At 39.6% G+C, this 10,692-nt stretch overlaps 1 protein-coding gene and 1 long non-coding RNA gene across 10 annotated transcripts; both read right to left on the bottom strand.

Annotated features, from left to right (window-relative positions):
• Positions 1-532: 532 nt before the first annotated feature.
• LOC311109153 lies at positions 533-4,310 on the bottom strand. Of its 9 annotated transcripts, none has more exons than XR_014610581.1 (6): positions 4,223-4,310; positions 2,677-2,731; positions 2,379-2,459; positions 2,088-2,151; positions 1,501-1,543; positions 533-1,284 (listed from the first exon to the last, which is right to left on the bottom strand). It is a non-coding gene; the product is annotated as an uncharacterized lncRNA (long non-coding RNA). The 9 variants fall into 9 exon arrangements; XR_014610582.1 differs by having other exon boundaries at positions 2,379-2,443; XR_014610583.1 differs by having other exon boundaries at positions 2,677-3,971; positions 4,223-4,309.
• A 2,645-nt stretch (positions 4,311-6,955) lies between these two features.
• Positions 6,956-8,019, bottom strand: LOC311108966 (transcription factor 24-like; the record flags this gene model as incomplete). Its single annotated transcript, XM_084151747.1, has 2 exons — positions 6,956-7,063; positions 7,582-8,019. 2 exons carry the CDS (start codon positions 8,017-8,019, stop codon positions 6,956-6,958), a joined length of 546 nt encoding a protein of 181 aa, XP_084007873.1.
• Between the last annotated feature and the right edge of the window lie 2,673 nt (positions 8,020-10,692).

The raw sequence follows: 10,692 nt of genomic DNA, 5'->3' as shown, positions 1-10,692 counted from the left end.
ACAAACCCCTCCAGGACTGCACCATTGGTAGTTATAGCAGTCCAATCTTCAATCCCGAGGGTTTATCTGAGAATAATTTATACAGGGGCCCTCTCTACTAACAGCTACAGCCATCAAAAAGTATTTGCTGTAGTTATAGTCCGTGTCGTCTAGAGATCTTGATAGTTGGTCTGGGTACTGCTTCAGCGCAGCGTTTCCCTGTGACCTGGAGGCTCTCCACAGGAGAGAACTGACCCAGGAGCTGCTCCATCAGTACACACCCATGGCAGCCAGCTATATCACTGAGGAGTAGGATCAGGTTAACTTCCATTATAGGCATGTATGGTTCAGTGCTAAGAAAAGAGTTTATTCTGGGAAACAAATGGCTTACAATAGAATGTAATGGTAAAATGGGAGTTAGTCCTTAAACAGTACAAATAGTTCATGATTATGTAAGGTTTTCATTTGATAAATATTTAAATGAAGCCAAAAGAAAAATAACGAGATGAATGTACTATAAAATAGTTTATTTAATAACATATCATGGGCAGAATAAAAATCATTTTTTAAAAGTGAATTTATTTACACAGGGTCCCATTGAGACTTGTTTTTTGCCAGGCAAGAAAGTTTTGAAAAAGGGCAAAGGTTATTTAGGTCTCACAGGTCACCTTTATGAAGGAGTACATGAGCTGCCTTCCAAACCTTGGGGATTGGTCAATTAATAGAAGAAATCAGTCAAATGCACCAACAGTAAATGACCAGTTTCTTAATTGATCGTCAACTGTAATGATTAAGACTAATGAGATATTAGCTGGCAACCTAAAATTACTAACATTCTACTATAGTTTATTTATAGTGCTGGTAATTCAGATTAATGGCTTTTCAGCAAGGTAAATCAGCAGAAATGTGTCAGGAAAGGCATCACAATTCCAGTAAAATGACTGAACAGTTCTAAGTTGACACCTCACAAACCAGGAAGGAACTCACCATAAGACTACTGCAGGGCCCACAAACCTACATGATGAAATGACAAAACAAGTCTCGGTAAACCTTATTTTCAGTCAGGGATTGCAGGTTTAGCTATTAAATGATCAAGGATAACGCTGGTGGTTCAGTTAGTCACAGTCTCAACACCCCAATTTAGTCAGATGGGTAAACGGCAAAAGTGTGAAGTCATCACAACTCCAGTAGCAGAACAGACCCAAGGAAAACAATTTATTGGCTACTTTTAGCCCTCAGAGACAAACTCACCAAAGGGTCGAGATGTAGATCTTCATACTCCACGTATTGGACCATCAATCCAATCTAGGATCGAAGAGAGTCTATTAGCATATCATTTGATTATAGTTAGGCAAAATATGCAAGAGATTATACTGGTAGTTCAGTTCGTCAGTCTCAGCACCCCAATTTAGTCTGATGGGTAAACGGCAAAATGTAGAACTCATCACAACTCCAGTTGCATGCACTTTCGCCTATCAAAGACGTACACATCAGGTTTGGTCCTCAGGAAGAAACACTCACCAAAGGGCAAGATTTACTTCTTCAGTCCACATGCTAGCCAAATCTAGGAAAGAACACACGTGTTCAAATTAATATCATTTGATAGATGTAATGTAAATTATATGTCAGAATACACTGGTAGTTCAGTTAGTCACATTCTCAGCACCCCAATATAGTCTGATGGGTAAACGGCATAAATGATAACTCATCACAACTCCAGTATCAACATTAGCCAAAGTGAAAATGGATTACAGATTTCAAACAACCAACTCAAATTGGGCTAGTTTTATACTGGCTGGTTAATGCCAGTGGAGAAAAGGTGTAGTCCAAGGGTCTGCAACAGGCAGCACCCCAAAGATGGGCTGAGGTAGTCAATCACCAGGAATTCAGCTACAAATACATTTAATTTAGAAAGTCTGTTCTGAGTATCGCCACAAATAAAATACATGTGATCATGTCTCAATGTAGTCAAGGTATGAAATTGTTATTTTCAAATACAATCTTTTTGGGCTTAATTGTTAATTTGCAGTACACAAAAGTATAATGCTGTTCCTGCCCCAGATCATTGGCTCCGACAAATAGGCCCGCAGCGGAGTATAGTTACCTACCCCTGATGTAGGCCTAACTCACCGAAGACTAGATGGTCTTCAGTACCCTGCCAGCCCATCAAATCTGTGGGAGAAAAACAAATTATTATCCTGATGATCTTTGGTCTCCAATTGAGATATTGTGGGTTGGAAATTGTATTCTTTACTTAGAATAATGCTGGTGGTTCAGTTAGTCACAGTCTCAACACCCCAATTTAGTCAGATGGGTAAACGGCAAAAGTGTGAAGTCATCACAATACCAGCAAAACAACCGACTAGCAGAGCACAGCTTATAGTTAGGAATGGACGCACCTCGGTACAACAGCTATGCATCCAGCACCATGCATCCAGCACCATGCATCCAGCACCATCTATCCCTGAAAGACACAGAACCTGTGAGGGGGGGGGGAAACTGAAAATGAACTTTGCATCAAGAATACAGTTGTGGTATGGTGTGTGATTATACTGGTGGTTCAGTTAGTCACAATCTCAGCACCCCAATTTAGTCAGATGGGTAAACGGCAAAAATGATAACTCATCACAACTCAGACCTGAAGCATTGCACATTCTCAGCCTTTTAAAAACCTTGGGTCAAGATTGGACAACACACCTGAGTGCAACAAATAAGGCTGTCTGCATGTCTGGAACCGTTAATCACCATCCAACTACAAGAGAGAGAGAAAAAAAACACATTTACACAGAATTCATCATAAATCAGCTTACACAGCTGTTGGGTTTGCCTAATTCAAGGTTCAGTTAGTTCTGAGATTCAGATAGTCATGGTCTCAGCAGCACCCCAATCTGGTCAGAGCAACAAAACATGACCACATTGGATTGTGGTCCTCTGTAGCTCAATTGGTAGTGCATGGCGCTTGTAACGCCAGAGTAGTGGGTTCGATCCCCGGGACCACCCATACGTAATAAATGTATGCACACATGACTGTAAGTCGCTTTGGATAAAAGCATCTGCTAAATGGCATATTATATTATTATCATTAAGTGCAACATAGGTGACCTTCTGCACCATCAAAAAGTCATCCAAAAATAGTACTCCTAAGTAATTGCCCTTTAGGACGGTGGAGCTATTGATTTTCATATTGCATGGATAAACTGTACTGAAGGAATTGTCAATGCACTCAGACCTCAATGAGTGATGAACTTCGGGTCAGGGGGCACATGTAACAGCTTGGGAACCCAGCCCAGTGCAAGCACACTACAGCCTCTGCTAGGAAGGTTCAACAGCAGGGTCACGACTTTTACCAAGACCTTTACTCCTTTGGAGAGAGCCATAGTCGCTATTCCCCAATCAAGTCAATGCGAAGACAATTCCCAGACCACCGCGGCCTTCTAACCCGTTAGCCCTGGTCAGAGTCTGTGGACAGTAACGTTACTAAACTATTGGTGCCGAAATGCCAAAGGGACCATTTATCATCCGATCTGGGCCAAGCGGCTGCCAGTATGACTTATTACAATACTGTGTGGACGTTTAAGCCCAAATAGCCTACATCGTTTGTCGAGTCATTACTTTCTTTGACCATGTGACGTTACGGTGCCAGTCTATTCACATGACCGAATAGGATCCAAAACTGTAAAACGTTAACTTCGGTAAATTAGCCATAAATAATTATTTGACTACCACCAGCCCACATGCACCGACATTAACGTTAGCCGTCTGCACCAATTTTAAGCATAAACGTGGGAAGATCAGTGGTTAAATACCTAGCTATGAGTACTAGATGATGATTCTTAATAAAAGTACAATAACGAGTTACACCCCTTCGACAGACAATATTCATACATTACCAGTCGGTCAATGCGCACGTGGTTAGTGGTACGCCATGGGTTCGTGGCCCTCGAGCACCGTGAGCCAGGCAGAAACATGTAAACTGTTTGCTTAGCTAGCCGCTACAAACCATCAGAAATACAAGTGTATGCTTAACATAAAACAGTTATTTCGAATCAATTTTTAGGGCTGGAAAAACCTGATTCTCTACGCCGGTAACATTGCATTGAAGTTCTAGCTAGCTAGCTAACAGGGCTCTTAGCCAGCGTATAAAAATAAGTTTAAAAAACGAACTTCAAACACTAGCTATCTAAAACACCGATTTGCATTATTCTTGAATAAAGCCAACTAGCAAATGTTATTAGCCACCTACCTGTTGAATAAACGGGGAATTCAACAAGTAATTTCTCATATAAGTAATCTTGGTGAGAGCGCATGCAGGCTCCATGCGTCCTCCTCCGTTCTTCTTCCAAAGAGAGAGAGAGAGAAAAAAGGACTTCCTCTTTGTCTTTATTGACATGCGCAGTTTGAACTCATCACACAGGCACGGATCCTTGGGACGTCCCGTCTCTGACGTTTCCCCATTGAAGTTGAACGGGTTTAGGGTTAGGTAAGGGTTAAGCTTAGGGTATGGGTAGGAGTTAAAGTTAGGGTTACGGTAGGGACGTCCCAAGGATGATTGTCTATTATAGTGACAAGATAGTGAAGTGACCAGTCTAACAATTGCAATAAATGTCCTCAAAGATGGAAGGCAGGCGAGAGGAGGCCAATGAAAGGGCAGATATGCGTGTGATCAACAGGAGAAGGAGAGGACTCATCTTTGTATCTGTGCCATTATAACGTCTGTGACAGCATGGGCAGCGCCATTTACGCTATATCCATTTTAAAGTAGTCAATTTTCTTCTTCTTCATTGGCTGATTACTCCCAACTCATAGCAATCCCCACCCAGTTGACTACTTTAAAATGAGGGAAGCCCTCAATGACAATGTCCATGCTAAAACTGGTTATATCCATGATGAGTCCTCAATCTATCTCTAAGACAACAGACAAAACTCCAATACCTGCATCGACTTATATCCGTGCATTCACCATTACCAAACTTCTGTTCATCAAATAATTATCACGTAGCAAATTACCAATTAAATGTTTTGTTGACTAAATTTGACACTCATTGACCTCCACACAGAAATGCCTTACTTCGTGAACAGATTTAGGTAGAGTAAAACCTATCGTTGAGCCTCTGTCTCTCTGACTACACACAGTTTCATCATGAGAGACACCTAGTTTTTCTTAGTTTTTCTTTTGAATTATTAGGCTAAGTCTCCAATTTGCACATTTCAGCAGTGTAACGGTGTCTGAAGACATAAAAGTGTACTTTCTAAGTTGATCTCTGTCAATTCGATCTCAAAAGTGGCCTAAAGTCACACTATTAAACACACTAATATTATGTTGTATTATGAATAGGCTTAGGGCCTATAAATATACATGCCATGTATGTGCCTTGCATAACTATGGTCATTACATTTTTTTTAAGGAGGAGTGTGTTTTGGTTGCAGAATTGTGCATTTGTGTAAAATACATAACAGGCCTAATACAATCCAGCAAAGCATGATTATCAAGAAGCCTTCTATGACAGACTATTATGTCAAGTATATTTAACTACACTGAACAAAAATATAAACGCAACAAGCAACAATTTCAAAGTCAATTGAAATAAACTCATTAGGCCATAATCTATGGATTTCACATGACTAGGCAGGGGTGCAGCCATAGATGGGCCTTGGGAGGGCATAGGCCCACCCACTTGGCAGCCACGCCCACCTACTGGGGAGCCATGCCCAGCCAATCAGAATTCGTTTTTCCACACAAAAGGGCTTTATTACAGACAGAAATACGTTGGAGGCAGCTTATGGTAGAGAAATTGACATTCAATTATCTGGCAACAGCTCTGGTGGACATTCCTGCAGTCAGCATGCCAATTGCAAGCTCCCTCAAAACTTGAGACATCTGTGGCATTGTGTTGTGTGACAAAACTGCACATTTTAAAGTGGCCTTTTATTGTCCCCAGCACAAGGTGTACCTGTGTAATGATCATGCTGTTTAATCAGCTTCTTGATATGCCACACGTCAGGTGGATGGATTATCTTTGCAAAGGAGAAATGCTCACTAACAGGGATGTAAACAAATTTGTGCACAAAACTTGCGAGAAATAAGCTTTTTGTGTGTATGGAAAATTTCTGGGATTTTTAAAATTCAGCTCATGAAACATGGGACCAACACTTTACATGTTGCGTTTATATTTTTGTTCAGTGTAATATATTTATTTGAGTCAGCATATGCATGCCAAAAAAAATCATATTTCCAAAGAATGTCAACTCATAATTCCTTTTTAGGCAAATAATAAAATGGAATCCCTCTTGATTGTTAAAAGATAAAGCTTGTCTTCAATGAGAGAACATGTTTATTTACGTAGAACTAATACATCTCAGTAAACGTATTTACAACCTACTTCTTCTTTTTATTTCTCAAGCCATTACCAACAAAAACACATTTACAACCATTCGCGTAAGAAAGAAGAGGAGATGAAGAGGCTCTTACCATTGTTGAGATTCTGACAGACCACTTCACATGACAGATGTTAAGTTATTCACACATGCATTTAGTGCAAATGTTTTAACTGAAAGTGCATAGCCAACAAGTCAAGCCTGAAAGCTCATTACCCAACACATGGAATTTAAATTTTTCAAAAAGTGTACACGGTAATACCTCCAACAAGTACAGAACTGCAGAAAACAGAGCAGAGCATGGCCAAAATAACAACAGAGAAACACTAGGCTTTTTTTAGGCTTTCTCAAATGTTATATACATAATCACATAATATATTAATTTACAATGTGTTCCTACCATTGAAAGAGTTGACTGTCCTTTATATGATATGAAACGTCAAAAGCAGATACTTCAATTGTTTGATAAATAAAATGTATAATGTCAGATGACGAACCATGGTCTGCTATTCATTTCAAAAGTCCTCATGGGTGGATTTAGTAGAAAGTCTTCATAATTACTGGTCGTCTGAATGAGAAGTCAATTATGCAATGGATGGATTTATGTCTGTGAGGTCGACGATGATGCACCTCGATTTTCTGTCTGTTTTGAATTGTTCAGAAACTGACCGCTGGCGCCGACGTATAACCTGGATCGCATCGGCCACTTCTGTTGAGATAAAAAAAAGAAAGAACAAATCCTTTAGGGAGTGCAGTTAACTAATTTCAATGCACCTGAAAATAGAATAGAGAAATTATGTAAGATATTATTTTAAATATTTAATTGAACACAATTTATGGTGCAAATTGATGCTTTCAATAACCAATAATAACAATTCCTCCCTATATAATTGTATTATTAATTAAGCATATGATGAATCCTATTCGTGTTAAAGATCTGTGTGATATAAAATGAATAAATGCATTTTATGCCTGCATGATTGACAATTTCATTTTCATGATTAGGGTATCATCACTTAGGCCTTAGGCCAGAGTTATTTCATATGCTCGATTTTAATGTTAATTTAATGTAAATTATTACTATTATTGTTGTTATTATTAGCCTACTATTTTTACATTATCGCACCACAACACAATTATCACACACACAAACACTTTGTCAGGTTAGTTTCAAATGTCATTTCGAAATCAATTAAAAGTCTAAATGTATTGTACGGGTGTACTTACTTTCACAGGGTGCAGGTAACCGTCCCCTTTCAGCGAGTGTAAGGCCTCTGTTTTTCTAGTGCTATCTCCCTCATCCATCCCCTCCTCTTGCAAGGTCTGAGTCAGGTGGGCAATGTACGTGGTGGCCAAAATCAACACGTCCAGCTTGGACAGTTTGGTGTCCGGTGGCACCGACGGCAGAGTCCGCTGTAGCTCCAGGAACGCGCTTCTCAGGGTCTGAACTCGACTCCTCTCCCGCGCTGCATTGGATGCTGCCGGCCGTCCTCTGCCACCGAGCCCACCGGCCTGGACCACCCTGGAGCGCTGCAGGGCCTCCGGACGCCGACTGTCGGTGGTCAGCATGTCAGGACTAGAGCTGGGGCTGGATGTGGGACTCTCATCCATAACTGTCACTGGGCCATTTCCACTATCCATGCGGATGGTCTGTCTTCCAACCATAGGAAGCACTTATAAACCTGACGGGTAACATATGTCTTCTTGATTAATGTACATTTTCAGTTGTCTAATTCTTAAACAAACTGAAAACACCAAGATTGAAAGAAAACAAGTTATCTCTATTTAATTTTTTTGAATAAACCTTAGATTAGCCTACAGAAAAAGTAAACGTTCATGTAGGTCTATTAACCAGTAGATTAGTGTGCGTAAATGCATTAGATTTGTAACAGGCCACGTCAGTTGCTGAAAATAAATAAAGGCATATTAAATCCTCATCCTTGCCTTGAAATGTGTGTGCACTTTGAACTTGTGTATGGCTAAACATTCCATTGAAAATTAATGTGTTTTGAAAAAGATGAATGGAAAATGTGTATTGAAACGAATTCTGTATCCAATTAGGCCTATTGGTCAATTTACATTACACATATAAAGCATTCATTAGGCTACATTTTCACTATCAACATGGCATAACAACATTACAAAATTATTGTGATGAATTTGTATAATCGCATTCAATTGTTCCTTCATTATTGCAATAAAACAGAAAAATTATCATATCGAGGCCAACGTGTACTAACCTTAACCTTAGAAGGCTGCTTTCCCAAGTTCAATTTGACATAAGAATGTGAATAATATCATAAATAGCACTATTACTGTATCTGTGGCAATTTCATCATTATTTGGTGTGACGCAAACTAATGTAAATCGTTACCAATTATTGTGCATGTTCCATCATTGGCCTACTTTCACAGCGTAACTTAATATGCTTGATGATGATGTTGTTATCAAGAAATTCAAACAACCTTTGAAACAAAATAATATTACTTTGAAGTTATTCCAAGCCATGTCGTCTATGAAAATATGGAGAGCTTACCTTCAAATTTCCCCAAAAGCTTCGTCTTGAGTAACGACATCAAGGCAATGCGAAGAGAATCTATAGAGCACCACAGACTCCACTGCTGCTCCAATACGAGATGGAGAAAAGTAGTCGTGCCGCTCCAAGTCCAGATAATCTTTATAAAGAGGCGCGGTCGTGGAAGAAGGTGCGCAGTGGGTATGTCCACGTACTGAGCGCTCACCTGAGTGTATGCGTATACGTCTCAGGAGCCTCTAATTTATTGCATACTTTATTGCATACACAAAGAGCTGACAACTTTTTCACTCCAGAGTAATTAATCACAAGCCCTTAAGACTCCCTGGCAGTGGGAGAAACTTACTGCTCTTTTCCCTTGCGCAACTTGTTTCTGTCGAAGGGGAGAGACCTCTTTTCAACGCCAGAGGCTGTATTTTTTTTCTAGCAAACTTTTGGGGGACGGTACTTCTTCCAAAACCATAACTGAGCAAACCATGTATTTTTGTCATAGCATTTGGTCACATCAATAAAGAGGGGACATCTGTGTTATTAACATGATATGGGTCGTGAACTGATTATATGCCTTAGCCTACCTGCCTTCCTACCCAAGTGCTCTCTCTGTCATTACTTTCCACAAGGCTACAAGAGGGCTATATCAGGTACCTGCCCAAATAAACAGTCCCTAATATTTTGGTGCTAATACTTGTTGCAGACCCCAATGGTTGCAACAGACCATGATGACAAGATGACTAGGGGTAAGGTGATATGCAAAATTGCCTAATTGCCAGGGTGCCTTGAGTTGCAGGTCACAAAATAGTCTAATTTCCAATAAACAGCTAATAAATAAAATCTAAACAGTGCAATCAACAGGCATGTATGAGGAAATACTTGCGAGACTCATAAATTAATCACTCTGATTTCCAGGGTTCGAAAACGGAGATGTCGGCAAATTAATGAATGGAATTATTCATAACATGCATATCCTCAGACTGTTCTTGATAAAAATTGTTTTTGTAAGGATGGAGTAACAGTATTGCTCCGGGCCACTAATTATGAGGCAAAGCAAAGAGGGTTAAGTAAGCTTCGTTCCCTAATTACCGCACATCTTTCAGGGGTTATACTCCTACATGCCTTTAAAAACCCATCCAGACGCTCGGAGGGAATTTAGACAGGGGATAATACGACAACCAAAGCAATTTTACTCCTCTCTCATCGAGTATTATTTCCACATTATGAGGGAGTGACTGCAAGGAGTGACATTAGGCTATCAAGCTTTTTTGTCAAATTATATGATGCTCTGGAATTACTATTTTGTTTAAAAAAAAAAGAAGGCTCCTGTTCCAATTAAAACGTTCACCATTTATTATACAATAATATTTTCTGACAATGGTGCGCAATTAAGTGCATATCTGACATCATAATGCACGGTTGGTGTCCCACAAAACATGTCATTAATACAGCAGGAAAAAATGACAAACTAGACTATCAAGGACACAGATAGTGGTTATACTGTAATTTCATTTGTATAAAACACAAACTCAGATTGGATTTATGGTGTGGACTTATTTGACATAGAGTTCTGGGATATAACTTCCCAAATTGGTGAAAATGATATTTGTAAAATCCAATAAAGCCATTTGTGAAATGGAGACTTCCCAGCATGGACACACCCAAACACCATTCTTTGGCATTCAGGGGTTTTCATAAATAAACACATCAGATCGTACACTCTAAAATCCAGGTATCTTAAAATTCCTATCAAGTCCACTCAGGTACACAAAACAAACATCAAACAGGCAAAGTAAAAAAAAAAAACATTGATA

Source organism: Coregonus lavaretus (genome assembly GCF_964263955.1).
Source record: "Coregonus lavaretus genome assembly, chromosome: 34".
Classification (NCBI taxonomy): Eukaryota; Metazoa; Chordata; class Actinopteri; order Salmoniformes; family Salmonidae; genus Coregonus; species Coregonus lavaretus.
Note: the sequence above shows the minus strand (reverse complement) of the source record. Positions and strands in the feature narration are given on the sequence as shown.